The 15,195-nt window shown below is 48.3% G+C and overlaps 1 protein-coding gene across 1 annotated transcript in view; it reads right to left on the bottom strand.

Annotated features, from left to right (window-relative positions):
* Positions 1–998: 998 nt before the first annotated feature.
* Positions 999–15,195, bottom strand: part of LOC125440843 (cytochrome P450 2C11-like) — an 18,570-nt gene continuing 4,373 nt past the window's right edge. The window contains exons 4-9 of the mRNA XM_048510888.1: positions 14,971–15,144; positions 13,914–14,074; positions 7,717–7,858; positions 5,100–5,287; positions 1,903–2,044; positions 999–1,786 (exon numbers count right to left, since the gene is read on the bottom strand). Coding sequence (XP_048366845.1) covers positions 1,605–1,786; positions 1,903–2,044; positions 5,100–5,287; positions 7,717–7,858; positions 13,914–14,074; positions 14,971–15,144 — 989 coding nt within the window. The 3' untranslated portion in view covers positions 999–1,604. The remainder of the gene's footprint in view (positions 1,787–1,902; positions 2,045–5,099; positions 5,288–7,716; positions 7,859–13,913; positions 14,075–14,970; positions 15,145–15,195) is intronic.

The following is a 15,195-nucleotide window of genomic DNA, read 5'->3' as shown; positions in this document are numbered from 1 at the left end:
TTTTAAAACAGCCCAACAGGGAGAATTATCCCGTTTTCTACCTTCGCTAACCAGCCACATAGGAGACAACAGGACTTGATGATTTTTGGACCTAATGGAATTTCTAACAGAAAAGCAGACCCAATTAGTAACCCCCTCTCGGCACACACAAAGAATTAGTCACCCACTCTCGGGAACTGGTGAGAACCTGCTGGATCCCACCTCTGGCTTAGTGGCACAGTTCAAAAATAGAAACCATAGTGGGAGACAGCATATTGACGGAAATTATTCCACCAGGCACAAAAACACTGAGACTTGCCTACATATTAAAATCTTCAGCAACCTTTTAGAAATGATATCTGTGCTATTATTCTGTCATTTTCCTGTTGAAGCTGCGTCTGCACGAAGCTTTGAGTGAAGCAACTCTGCACAGGCTTATACTGTCCCGGTTCATTTCTTCAAGGAATCAAAGCTTTCTTCATCACCGTATTCTGATTATAAATAACCCTCTTACAAGCAATTAATGCCAACTGATCTGGTGTTCTGAGACATGAGTAAATGCCAGTGCTATGGGATCAGTACACAGAGACCTATGGATCAGGCACTATTTTTTTGCTAACTGTGGCATTGATTGGGTGGGGCATGACAGGACGGGACAGGGGAATGGGGGAGACAGGACCTCGGGTGAGTCTAGCCAGAGGCCAACCAGTTCCTCTGGAGGTCCAACAACAGGGCAAAGAGGCCAAGGCTGTCCCTGAGAAGAACCTCAGAAAAGCCCTGTTGGATCAGACCAGGGAGGGTCCCTCTAGTCCAGCATACTGCTTCACACAGAGGCCAACCAGTTCCTCTGGAGGTCTAACAATAGGGCCAGAGGCTGAGACCTTCCCCTGATACAAACTTCAAAAGAGTCCTGCTGGATCAGACCAGGGAGGGTCCATCTAGTCCAGCATCCCGTCTCACATGGTAGTTAACCAGGTGCCTTAGAAGTCCAACAGCAGGGCAGAGACTCCCAGGCCTGCTTCCATCTTTTAAAAATAAAGTTTATTAGGTTTCCAACAAAACAAATACACAAAAATATACAACATCTTATCCAATACTTCAGAATAAAATTAGCATAAATGAAATAGCACCATTATCACATCACCATTTTCTTTTCCTAACTTCCCTCTGATTCAGGTCCCCTTGTTTGCTAACAGCTATTCTACGCTACGATAACACCTAATTTGTTATAAGCAATGCAAAATTTATGTTATTTAATAATTCCAAGAATCTATTCCTGGTTCCTTATAAACTATCTCAACTACTGTAATCAGAACTAAACATATAAACTCACCCTAGACCAGACTAGCAGGTGATCCTAGGCCAGGGGTCTGCAACCTGCGGCTCTCCAGATGTTCATGAACTACAGTTCCCATCAGCCCCTGCCAGCATGGCCAATTGGCAGGGGCTTAATGGGAATTGTGGTTCATGAACATCTGGAGAGCCGCAGGTTGCAGACCCCTGTACTAGGCAGTGGCGTATCTGTCAAGGGACACGGGGGTCAACTGAAGCTGAAATTCTCTCCTAGCAATTGTCTGAATCGGGGAGAGAAGGCCAAAACCCCCGAGGCCACATCATGCGGGTGTTCAGCGTGGGCAGAAGCAAAGTGGGAGCTGCCGGGGTACGTTTCCAAAGCCGCTGACTTCTGGCGTAAGGTCAATTTTGGTGACTCCGGGTGGACGCTTCAGGCAGAAGCTCTGCAGGATAGTTGTGGAATAGAGGAAGAGTTGCATCCGGGCCAGACTTTCACCGATACAGATCCTCTTTCCTGAAGCAGAAAGAAAAACAGGAGGTGCCTCAGAGAAGCAAATCTTGCTACACAAAAACCTGCTGAGTACCTGGCCCGACTGCCGTTTTCTTTGCCTTGGGACATTTCATCCCCACCTGTCGAAAAGGGGATATCGGCTCCATTCTTCTTGAAGGCTCCGTTTTCATCCAGGAAGTTTTCTGGGTCAAACTGATTGGGGTTCTTGAATTGCTTCGGGTCATGTAAGGCCGAACTCAGGATGGGGTGGATGGTGGCACCCTGTCACAAGATCCAAAGACAAAAGATACCAGGATGTGATTGATTCTCTGAAGGCCGATCACATCGCAAAACACTGCGCAAGCTTTCAAGTTCCCCGGAACCCCATTGTTGGACTAAATGTGACTACAAATGAACACAAAGAGGTGTGCGGCATGAAACTGATAAACCCAAGAAATAGTGCAGCACACCGGCTGGCTGGTAGTGAAAACACCAACCATTATAATCAAATGAATAATCTATTATCGTTTCAAACAACTCAAAAGTATCTCATTGACATAAGCGTGCTGCGCTATTTCTTGGGACTAAATGTGACAACATAAAGAAGGTGTCGTTGCCCATTCTGGGTTGGGAGATTCCTTGAGATTTGGTGGTGGAATCTGAGGAGGGCGGGGCTTGGGGAGGGGTCTTGGCAGAGATGTGATGGCAGAGAGTCCTTGATCCTCCTTGATCTGAGATCGCAAATGCCTTAGCAGACCAGGTGCTCGGGAGCAGCAGCAGCAGCAGAAGGCCATTGCTTTCACATCCTGCACGTGAGCTCCCAAAGGCACCTGGTGGGCCACTGTGAGTAGCAGAGCGCTGGACTAGATGGACTCTGGTCTGACCCAGCAGGCTCTTTCTTATGTTCATAGAGTCCAAGCCATATAAACAGAAACCCTGAACCCAAGCAGGATCCAAATTAACAAATGCAAACTTTTAAGTTCAAATACAAGCAATGGGTGCTATATAGCAATCTAAAGTACATGCAAAATCATAAACAATATCCAAAGCATATGAATAAACGCAAATTCTAAGCGGCAGCTACAAATAAAGAACAGCAATCTCATGGTGCGCAGAAACCCTTGTTGTGAGTGAACCGTGCAGTTTTTAATACAGGGACTGTGAAGAAAGTGCATATATTTCTTTAGATTTACTTAGAGATCATCTGTCTGGCATATTAGGTCGTTCACAATGCAACCATTTGGCCTCACTAAAGTTGTAAACTGTGTTTGTGTTTACGATAAGTGGTGTTATTTTTTAGATAACAGAACTGGCTTTTGCAAGGCTACGTTCTAAACCAGACATCAATAAATTCATGACACAATTACTTCTGCCCTTAATTTCCAAGAATGCTCAGGAACCCTAGTTGGTTAATTACTGACCAAATGGTCTCGGTGAGCCAATCCTATACATCCCCTGATGCCATTTTACATACAGAGTTTCATAAAGGGGTTTTCTTAAGATTTTGTTGCTACTCTTCTCTTTATTCTTGCTATTCTTCTGCCTCAGACTGAATAGCCTTGCACTGTATTGTTTTTTAATACTTGGAACTGTGTAGAGCCGAGAGAGAACTGATTTTTAATTTCTTTTCCTTTCTTTTCAACAAAGTTTTAAAATCTCAGCTGGTTCCAGTACGTTACTGGTTCCAGTACTTTACTGGTAAGGTACCTGGCCTTGGGCAACCTTTCACAGGGATAAATTGTGCCCAGGTGGAGAGACAGGAGGATGAGGTCACTGGTTAACTCCACAAAATCCTCATTTTCATCACTGCGGATCTTTCCCCCACTCTGTCAGCTTTCTATGAATACTGAAGTTGCCCAAAACGCTTCTAGAGAATTCCAAGCAGGTCAAAGCATTTATATCTCCTTCGGCTTAGGCTGCGCTTTGCCGATTCTCTTGGCCAATTTCCACAGAGGAAAGGTTTTATTTTCTGCCTTGAAACAGTTTATTTTAGTTGTGTGGAAAGGGCCACTATTGGGAATGAACTACCATGCGGGAAATGCTACTGATAAAAGTGTATGGACGGAGTCATTTGCTGGCTAGTCCACCTACAACCGTGGATTGATTGCATGCCTTCCACTCCCCTAGGCCAGTGGTGGCGAACCTATGGCATGGGTGCCAGAGGTGGCACTCAGAGCCCTCTCTGTGGGCACGCACACACAGAGTTTGTCATGTGGGGGGCGAAAAATCCCCCCACACACATCTAGGCTGGCCTGGGCCGCTGGGCAGGACGTGTAGGTAACCTTGTTAAGTGCTGTTAAACGCCACTGATTTTCATGGGAAGAACTAAAGCACAATCCTTTACCTGGGAGTAAGCTCGGTTGCTGGCAATGGGGCTTGCTTTTAAACACTCCTAGGGTCATGATTCACCTGTTGGAAGAGTTGCACAGTTTCTTCAAAGCAAAGCCACCAGCTACCACCAAGCTTACTCCCAAGTAATGTGTGCCTTGGAGCCAACCGTTTTTTTCTAAATTAAAACCTCAGTATTCAGGTTAAAGTGCCGCTTTGGCACTTTGCAATAAATAAGTGGATTTTGGGTTGCAGTTTGGGCACTCAGCCTCGAAAAGGTTCACCATCACTGCCCTAGGCTGTCTCCTCTCCATTACTGTAATCCTAGAAACTCTGTGTTGACTTTGGAAACTGTGCAGTCAGAGGTGGGATCCAACCAGTTCTCACCACTTCTCTAGAAGCGGTTACTATTTTTTTCTGAGTGCCGAGAAGGGGTTACTAAAGCAACCTCCCTGCCCAATAGGGACTGGAGGTGCGCGTGTGCAGCGGCGCCACTATTTGAATCCCACCACCATCGGAACCTGTTATTAAAATTTTTGGATCCCACCACTGTAGGGCAGCCAGCTCTGAGTTGGGAAATACTTGGAAATCTTAGGGTGGCTCCTGGGAAGGTTATAATACAGTAGAATCCACCCTCCAAAGGAGTCTCCAAAAGATCTCTGCAGTCTGAAGATCAGTTGTAATCCCAGAAGATCTCCAGATCTTACTTGGAGACTGGCAGCCAAAACCAGGATAGCGTTTTATGACTTCCAGCCTTCCTGAGAGAATCCTGTAGAACCTCAGCCTGATTAGAACAAAGAATTGTGGTCTTGAGCTATCATGCAGTGGTGGCAAACCTTTGGCACTCCAGATGTTATGGACTACAATTCCCATCAGCCCCTTCCAGCATGGCCAATTGGTCATGCTGGCAGGGGCTGATGGGAATTGTAGTCCACGAACATCTGGAGTGCCAAAGGTTCGCCACCATGGAGCTATGGGTTGCGTCTTGGCCCTTGGCTGCTCAGGGTACCTTGGGGATGGTAAAACCACGGAGTTGAATGTCTTCTTTGACCAAGCGGGTGAATCCTAAGGGAACGAGATCCATGAATCTCTGGGCCTCGTGGAGGACAGCTTCCGTATAAGGCATCTGAAGCCGGTCCTTCATGGAGGGAGCTCTCTCTCTGCCGATCACTTGGTCTATCTCCTCGTGGATCTTTGCTGCAGAGGGATTCAAGGGTGGGACGTTAACAAGAACCATCTTTCATCTTTCTTTTCCTATAGTTTCACCGGGCAAAGAACTTTCCAGGAGATCGGGTTATGCTGGAGGGGCTCTGAAAAGGCTAATATAATATTGCTGATCACGTTCTGGTCAGATATGCCGGAACAAGGCATCAGTACGGAAATGCTGAGGAAGCCATTGACAGAACTAGATTTTAGGAGCAAAATCACTCAGCCCCTCCCAATATTAGGCATCTTCCTTCCCACCCCCCTTACGGATGCCAAGCAGTTCTCAAGCTGCGCATCCATTCCCAGGTGGGTTGTCATCGCCCCAGCCTGGCGCGAGTTTCATTGAAGCTGCGAGAAAGCAAAGCAATTAAGCAGACCAGATGACAAGCAGAGCAAGGAAGTCCATTTACAGCAGCGGTTCTCAACCTTCTGAATGCCGCGACCCTTTAATACAGTTCCTCATGTTACTGAATGCTACATGACGAAACTAATATACAGGTGAATAATAAGTTCACAGATTAGAAGGATTATAATATAAACTGAAAATGTTTAGCGGAATGTTGATATATATAGAACAGGAGAAATGAAACTTAAGATAATGTAACATTTAGTATTATATAGTTAGCTTAATAATATATAGAATTTGAGAAAAAGACAGATTATGATCTGCACCTGAAGTCACAATGAATTAAGCTAGAAATTAATTCAAATTTAACAACAGAGAAATATAACATCTTAAATTATAACTGTATGTAACCTCACAACTTTTTCTTTTTCGGTCTTTCCTAAATCTCCAAATATCTTTCTTTTACTTGAGTCTTGGTTTTCAGTAGACTCTGATATAATAAGTATAAAGTAATGAAATTTAGTCTTTACATATACAAGATAAGAAATTACAAAATTATTTTGATGGCTGAAACTGAGGCTTTTTAAAAAAAAATTTCCTATCTATTGTATCTATTGATTCTCTGTAACTTTGCCTGAAAATTTTCTAATAAAGACTATTTTTAAAAAAATACAGTTCCTCATGTGGTGGTGACCCCCAACCCTAACATTTATCCATTTTACAGATGGAGAACGCTGATGCAGAGAGTCTTAGGCGACCCCTGGGAAAGGGTCGTTCGACCCCCAAAGGAGTCCCGACCCCCGGGCTGAGAGCCGCTGAGCTACAGCGGTCCAGCTGAACTCTCCAACGACAGCAGAAGATAAACAAAGAAAGGAGGCAGATCAGAGGTGGGATCCAGCAGGTTCTCACAGGTTCCCGTAATGATTTGTGTGTGCCGAGAGGGGGTACCACTGCGATTTTGCCACGCGGATTTTGCCTTAGTTAATGCCTCTCCTCCCCAGCAGTAGTGCAGAACTTAGCAGTCTACAGGGAGGTGCAATCGGCGCAGCGTGGCAGCCTCCGCGCCTGCATTCAAGCTTCCTCGGGCCCAAGGACCATGGCCAAGGCCCTGGCCACAGTCTGCCTAGAATTCCCCTCGAATGCTCCGGCCATCACTCCCATTGTGCCCCACTACGCCACAGTTTGAATCCCACCACCATGGGAACCTGTTACTAAAATGTTTGGATCCCACCACTGAGGCAGATGCCACGTCCTGACTGGGATTCATGGCACAGACGAAGCAGAACATCACAGGTTGCTCTGGGTTGGGGAATTTGGGGGCTGGAACCTCGGAAGGGTGAGGTTTGAGGAGGGCCCAAAGCTACACAGTCCACTCTCCTCCAGGGGAAACAATTCCTGTAATCTGGAGATCAGCTGTAGAAGTGGGAGATCTCCAGGCCACACCTGGAGGCTGGGAACCCTAGCCCCAACTCTATGGTTCTGTGATAAGTTCCAGGAAGCTACTTCAACGAGATGTTCCCAAATGATGGACCAGCTACATGGGAACGAAGACAGAGCAGTTAAGTGTAACCTCAGCTTGTGGGTTCTGTGGGGCAGAACTTGGAATGAGTTTGCAACAACAAATTTTAAAAACAAATCGGTTTACTTTCTTAACATATAACATATAACAACAACATTTAACATCACACTTCAAGGTCCTGTTCAGGTTGCATTTTCAAGACCTTGTATTTACAGTCTACTGATACTGCCAAGTCCAGTTCTTCTTTGCAAGTGGGCTGGCTCCTGTAGACTCCAAGGGCTTGGTGAACAGGATTCAACATGATGAAGGTTTCCAGGAGAACTCTCACCCATTACAAACATTAAAAACCCTTAACAAGGTGTTAAGGGCTTATACAAACCAGGTCCGAGTCTGGTAGCCTCGTCTCCTCCAAACGACATGAGCTCTGCAGCCTCTTGCTGCTTTGAGTCTCCACCCCTTTCTGGATCAACCCATTCTGAGCATGGGGGTTACATAAGCACCCTCTTGTAAAACCCATGAATTGAAGAAGGGCACAAGATTTGGTTGCCAACTGACCTTGCACTGTTGGGTGTTCAACCAGGATCATGAGGATGTATCTCAAGGTGCTACTGGCAGTTTCCGTTCCAGCAACGAACAGGTCGTAGCCGGTCATCATCAGGTTATCTCGGGTGAACTCTGTCTCGGGGTTGTGCTTTTCCTGAAAACAGAGAAGAGTATGAACTTGATCATCATGGCAGAGGACTGGCGTTAGGCTTCCGTGGCAAGTAGAGTTGGGAAATCCCTGGAAACTTGGGGGTAGAGCATGTGTAACCCCCATAATCAGAATGGGTTGACCCAGAAAGGGGTGGAGACTCAAAGCAGCAGAAGGCTGCAGAGCTCATGTAGTTTGGAGGAGACAAGGCTACCAGACTCGGACCTTGATTGGTATAAGCCCTTAACACCTTGTTAAGGTAACTGCGATGTTGTTGGGAAATAAGTGGGAAGGTAGTTGTTTATTTTTGCTATGTTGAAAATGTTGGAGTTTATTGTTTCAGGGTTTCTGGAGCAGCAGTGGCGTAAGAGGTTAAGAGCTCGTGTATCTAATCTGGAGGAACCGGGTTTGATTCCGAGCTCTGCTGCCTGAGCTGTGGAGGCTTATCTGGGGAATTCAGATTAGCCTGTGCACTCCCACGCACGCCAGCTGGGTGGCCTTGGGCTAGTCACAGCTTCTCGGAGCTCTCTCAGCCCCACCTACCTCACAGGGTGTTTGTTGTGAGGGGGGAAGGGCAAGGAGATTGTCAGCCCCTTTGAGTCTCCTGCAGGAGAGAAAGGGGGGATATAAATCCAAACTCCTTCCTCCTCCTCCTCTCCCCCTCCTCCTCCTCCTCCTCCTCCTCCTCCTCCTCCCCCTCCTCCTCTCCTCTCCTCTTCCTCCTCCTCCTCCTCTTCTCCTCCTCTCCTCCTCCTCCTCCCCTCCTCCTCCCTCCCTCCCTCCTCTTCTTCCTTCTCTTCTTCTTTCTTCTTCTTCTTCTTCTTCTTCTTCTCTTCTCTTCTTCTTCTTCTCTTCTTCTTCTCTTCTTCTTCTTCTTCTTCTTCTCTCTCTTCTTCTTCTTCTTCTTCTTCTTCTTCTTCTTCTTCTTCTTCTTCTTCTTCTTGTGGTTGTAGTGGGTGAGAGTTCTCCTGGAAACCTTCATCATGTTGAATCCTGGGTCTCACCAAGCCCTTTTGGAAGTCTCTCAGGGAGCCAAACCCACTCTGGGTGGCAAAGAAGAATTGGACTTTGCAATATCAGAAGACTGCAACTAGAAGGACTTGAAATGAAACCTGAACAGGACTTTGAAGTGTGATGTAAATGTTAATGTTATATGTTAAGAAAGTAAACCAATTTGTTTTTAAAATTTGTTGTTGCAAACTCATTCCAAGTTCTTCCCCACAGAACCCACAGATAGAGGTTACACGTGCACAGGGCAGAGCTGGGGAAGCACAGAGACCTCAGTGGGTTGTTGTGCCATTGAGTCCACCCTCCGAAGCAATCCACACAAAAATATACAGGGAAAGTGCAATCACAAAGCAATCAAAATATCAAAGGCACTGAATCACTAATCTCATTTATTCAAATACAATAAGAGTGTCAAAGCATGCAAAGACGTAAGTGTAAATATACTAGTGAAACAGAGAGCAGCGAAGCCAGTAACAAGCCTAAGCTCTTCCCGTCCAAACAGACAGTCTCAAAGTTGGGAGGGCACAACAGTCCAAAGTGTATGGGGTCAGAAAAATCCAATCCAGAACAAGTTCCCAGGTATGTACCAGTTCTCGTGGAATAACTACGCACTTCTTCAGTATTTATATTGCCGTGTTCTGTTTCACTTGTATATTTACATGCTTTGACAAAACCACAATTGAAGAAGGATATTGATAAGCTGGAACAGGTCCAGAGGAGGGCAACCAAAATGGTCAAAGGCCTTTTGAAGAGAGCTTAGGGAGCTGGGGAGGTTAAGTCTGGAGAAGCAAAGATTAAGGGGGGACACAATAGCTAAGTTTAAATATTTGAAGGTATGCCAGGTCGAAGAGGGAGCAAGCTTGTTTCCTGCAACTCCAGAGACTAGGACCAGGAGCACTGGATTCAAGGTGCAGGAACAGAGATTCTGCCTAAACATTAGGAAGAACTTCCTGACCATCAGGGCTGTTCGACTGGAATTCACTGCCTCGGAGAGTGGTGGAGTCTCCTTCTTTGGAGGTTTTTAAGCAGAGGCTGGATGAACATACGTCGGGAATGCTTTGATTGTGTGTTCCTGCATTTATTTATTTATTTTATTTATTGTTTCGATTTATAAACCGCCCCATCCCCTAGGGGCTCTGGGCAAGTGTAAAACATTCACACATGCAATTAATTAAAATCAATAACAGACAATATAATACCAACATCCATTAAAATCTACTCTTAAAACAGCGTGGGTTAATATCACTCCAAGGACAGGTGCCCCATAATCCCATTTCTCCCACAAGATCACCCCAACAAAAAGAAGAGGGAGGGGCCACAGGCTCCTCTCTAGGAGGGGATACAAGGTGGTAAAGTGCACTGTGATGGTAAGTGCAAAACAAGGGGGGGAGGGGAAGGGGAGCCACTCAGCACACTGGACACCCAAAGGTCTCAAGCGGAACAACTCGGTCTTACAGGCCCTGTGGAATTCACCAAGGTCCTGCAGGGCCCGGACAGTTGGAGGGAGAGTGTTCCACCAGGCCGGGGCCAGGGCTGTAAAGGTCCTGGTCCGCGTGGAGGCCAGCCGCATCATTGAGGGGCCAGGAACCACTAGCAAATTGTAGGGGCATATTGGGTAATGCGGTCTCTCAGATACGAGGGTCCCAGGCCGTGTAAGGCCTTGAAGGTCAAAACCCACACCTTGAAGATGATTCGGAATTCTAATCGGGGAGCCAAATGCACGCCATGGCTAAATACAGGTTGAATATGATCGCCAGAAGGCGCCCCCTGTGAGCAGAGAGACGCTACCGCTGCATGTTGGACCGCCAGCTTCAGTTCCGAATCAGGGACGCAAGGGTGCTGCCCAGAGCTTAGAGCGAAGTTACAAATAGTCAAGCCTGGAGGGTGACCGCTGTACGGGATCAAGCAGTGGCTGTGGTCTGCCTGAGAGAGGAAGGGGGCCAGCCGCCGGGCCTGCCGGAGATGGAAAAATGCAGTCCAGGTTACAAGGGGCACCTGGGTCTCCATTGAAAGAGACGAATCCAGGTCGACCCCCAGACTGCGAACGGAGGGGGCCGGCGCCAAAATGGCCCCCTCCCACTCCGGCGGCTGGAAGTCCCCCGCCTCCCTCCTGCGGCCAAGCCAAAGGATCTCCGTCTTCGATGGATTCAGTTTCAGCCTGCTCTTCTGCAACCAACCAGCAACCACCTCCAAACAATGCTGTAGAGCTGCAGGGGCCGTGACAGCTCCCCCCTCCATCAACAGAATGAGCTGAGTGTCATCAGCATACTGGTGACAGATCAGCCCAGCTGAGCAAGGGGTCGCATATAGATGTTAAATAATAGCGGGGACAGCAGCGCTCCCTGAGGTACACCACATTGAAGTGGGCACTTCCGGGAGGCTTGATCCCCGCACCGCACTTGCTGGCAGCGGTCCCGGAGAAACGAGGCAATCCACTGAAGGACAGTGCCCCGTATCCCGGAAACGGCCAGGCGGTGGGTCAAAAGGTCGTGATCGACCATATCAAACGCCAGCGGTCCCAACAAAACCAGCAGTGCCGCATCCGCCTTTGGTCATAAGCTGCATACGGAGCCGCATCTGTGGACGGGCGAAGAGAACTGTCTCCTCGGCCCCATGCCCAGCACGGAAGCCAGACTGGAAGGGGTCGAAGGCCGATGCGTCATCCAGGAAGCCCTGAAGCTGCTCCGTTAACATCATTCTCTCACCACCTTCCCTAGAAACCAAAGATTCGAGATCGGGCGGTAATTGGCCAGAGGGATCCCCAGGATCTAAGGATGGTCTTTTCAAGAGTATGCGGACCACTGCCTCCTTCAACCCATCCGAAAAAAACTCCTTGCCCAAGGGAGCTATTGATGATGTTCAACAGATGGGGTCAGAAATTCACCCGGCAGGGTTTTAATAAGCCAGGAGGGGCACGGATCCAGAGGACAGGTTGTAGGTCTAATATGTTGTGGGCCCCTGTCAGCAGCGCCCTCGGAGAGTAGGGGAGAACTGGGCCAAACAAGGGCTAGAAGATCGGCAAGGGAGCCTCCAGTTCACTCCATTGTAGTCAAAGTGGGAGGGAAGATCCCATGGAGCTGCGATGAGATTTTGTCTCGCAAAAAAGCCTGCGAATGCCTCTGCCAGCTAATAACCAATTGATGATTTGCAGAACCTTCCGATAAGGAGGTTAAAGACCCAATTATATCGGAACAATTGTGTTGGGCGTGAGCTTTGGGCAGATGCGAGAGAGGAGGAGAAGGAAAAGTTCTCACTTCCTTCGTCAGCATCCTGCCAGGCTTCTCTTCATAAGCCGCCCTATAAGATGTCTCAAGAAATTCCGCCACGGAGATTTCCTCCACACTCGCTCTAGCCATCTAAGTGCCCGTTTCATATGGCGGAGCTCCTCCGTATACCACGGAGCCCGCCGAGAACGGGGACGTAGAGGGTGCCGGGGGGCAACAACCTCGATGGCATTGGAAAGCCGGGAGTACCAGTCATCCACCTGCTCATCAAGTGTACCGGCAGGGGCAGGATCCCGCAGAGCATTCAGGAAACCAAGTGGATCCATAAGTCTCCGCGGGCGGGCATAAATCAGCCCGTCGCCTAGACGGGAGTGTTGCGGCAAGTCCACCCGAACCCTCAGGGCGTAATGGTCGGACCAGGGCACGCTGTCGACAGAGTAGACGACCATGGCAATCCCCAGCCCGAAGAATGTAAATCTAGCTCCAGACCTCAGCTTCATGGGTGGGGCCAGAATTTACTAAGGAGAGGCCCAGCGTCGCCATGGATGACACTAGGTCCGCAGCAGCTTCACAAGAGGCGGTGCCGACATGGACATTGAAGTCGCCCAAGACGATAAGTCTAGGGTACCGCAATGCCCAGTCTGCCACCACCTCCAGCAGCCGCGGCAGGCTGTCTCCCAGTGCGCTAGGCGACCGGTACACCAGGAGAACCGCCAACCTCTCCAAGGCCAACCACTCAAAACCGACACATTCCATGCCAGAGATCTCCGGGACTGGGGCAGCCCTGAAGGGAATAGAATCACGGATGAACATCGCCACCCCACCCCCACCCCCAGCCCTGGGTTCGTGACCGGTGGAGGCATCATTAAATTGGGGGGCACGACCTCTTCCAAGGCTGTCTCACCTTTTACGCGACTCCAGGTTTTCGTGACACAGGAACAGGTCCGATCTGCTGGACCTCCGAGAAAGTCTCGGAGTATAGCGGTTTTAGCAGGGGCAAGAGTTATTAATGAATCTGGCAATGATCAACACCAGGGACGAAGCGGAGTGTTCCTGAACCCTGCTATCCTCAAGTTCTTCAAGAGAGGTCGGAGGTCAGGTGCTTGCCAGTATTCCCATATCTCATGGCCTTCTATAATCCGGGCGCCACCTACTCAGCTATATTTACTCCTCACTTCCATTACCACTGGGATTCCCAGTCCCAAAGCAGGTGCCCCCATTACCTACTAATCTCCCTCCCTCTATACAGCCCAACAAACTCCCACAAAAATGGGTCCAGTCTCACTAATACTAACTAACTAACTAACACTAGCCTACAGAGGCTGAGAAATCAAACCATAACCCAACAAGCATATAGATAGTCTAACTACTATTGCAAAAACTTAACATTCAGCACAAATGGCGCCTATAACAGCTAAACATTCCTATACTAATACTATCTACTAAGTTATAAAGCCACACCATTGCAGGAGGTTGGACTTGGTAGCCCTTGGGATCTCTTCCAACTCTCGATTCAATGATTCTATTACATTTGCATAAATGTGATTATTACACAACTGAGGTTCAGTGCCTTGAATATTTTGATTGCTGCTATTTCCTTCAGCGGAGCTGATCTGTGCTGATCAGTCATACTTCCAGGAAATCTACAGGCTACACCTGGAAATTGGTCACCCTACCTGGAGACTGACAATCCTACCCCCATACAGTCACACAGGCTGTGGATTGGATGGTCTCTCTGGTTTTAGGACCCAATATGTTGAGATGGGCGGCCCCAACTCACCCCATAGTCAGGTTGGGGTCTTCCCTGACTAGAGTTCCTCCATGTTTACCTGTTCCATTTTGATAAGGAAGCAGTCGATGAAGTCCCGAGGATCGTTGAGATCGAGGCTGCTCTCATGGCTTTGTCTTCCCGCAATACAAAGTTCTCGAATGGTGGAGAAGGTTTTGCGCCGTTTGCGACTGCCCGGCAAACAGTCCGGCGATCCGGGGGAAGATACGCGGAGTTTCAGAAGGCACAAGAATGGAAGAATGTTAGGTGTGGGGAGAAAGTGCTATTGTAACCCCCATGCTCAGAATGGGTTGACCCAGTAAGGGGTGGAGACTCAAAGCAGCAAGAGGCTGCAGAGCTCATGTCGTTTGGAGGAGACAAGGTTACCAGACTCGGACCTTGATTGGTATAAGCCCTTAACACCTTGTTCAGGGTTTTTTTGTGGTTGTAATGGGTGAGAGTTCTCCTGGAAACCTTCATCATGTTGAATCCTGTTCACCAAGCCCTTGGAGTCTTCAGGAGCCAACCCACGGTAAAGAACGAATTGGACTTGGCAGTATCAGTAGACTGTAAATATAAGGACTTGAAAATGCAACCTGAACAGGACCTGAAATGTGATGTTAAATCTTATATGTTAAGAAAGTAAACCATTTTGTTTTTTAAAATTTGTTGTTGCAAACTCATTCCAAGTTCTGCCCCACAGAACCCACAGTTAGAGGTTACACTATTTTGCCTGCAGCGAAGGCCAGATGTCAATGTATTGTCGAAGGCTTTCACAGCCGGATTCAACTGGTTGTTGTAGGGTTTCTGGGCTGTGTGGCCGTGGTCTGGTAGTTCTTGCTCCTAACTTTTCGCCTGCACCTGTGGCTGGAATCTTCAGAGGTGTATCACAGAGGGAAGTCTGTTGCACACTGTGTCCAGTGACACACTTCTCTGTGTGATACAGCTCTGAAGATGCTGGCCACAGATGCACATGAAACAAGATCTACCGGACCACAGCCACACAGCCCGGAAAGCCCACAACAACCAGTCAGATATCCAGTCCTTCCCAGCCCAGAGTTGGCCACTCGACTCCATCAGCACTTTGGGGTTTTCCCATCAGCCCCTTTCTGGATTTTCTGGATTCCTCACCTGCCCGGAAATGGAGCTCTCGAGCCGGAAGGCGTCCATGAGGTAACTGAGGATCTGGAGATACTTTGGATCTTGATAATCAAACCTTTCTCCCAGTAGGATGTGGCTGATCACGTTGCCGGTGGCACAGCTGAAAAGCAGGGCGGGGCTGAAAGGCTGGCCTGCAAAAGAAGGGGACGGGTGTCAATGGGGGTGGGGCGGGGGGGGGAGGG

Source organism: Sphaerodactylus townsendi, linkage group LG11 (assembly GCF_021028975.2).
Source record: "Sphaerodactylus townsendi isolate TG3544 linkage group LG11, MPM_Stown_v2.3, whole genome shotgun sequence".
NCBI lineage: Eukaryota > Metazoa > Chordata > Lepidosauria > Squamata > Sphaerodactylidae > Sphaerodactylus > Sphaerodactylus townsendi.
This window is presented reverse-complemented; position numbering and strand designations above follow the sequence as displayed.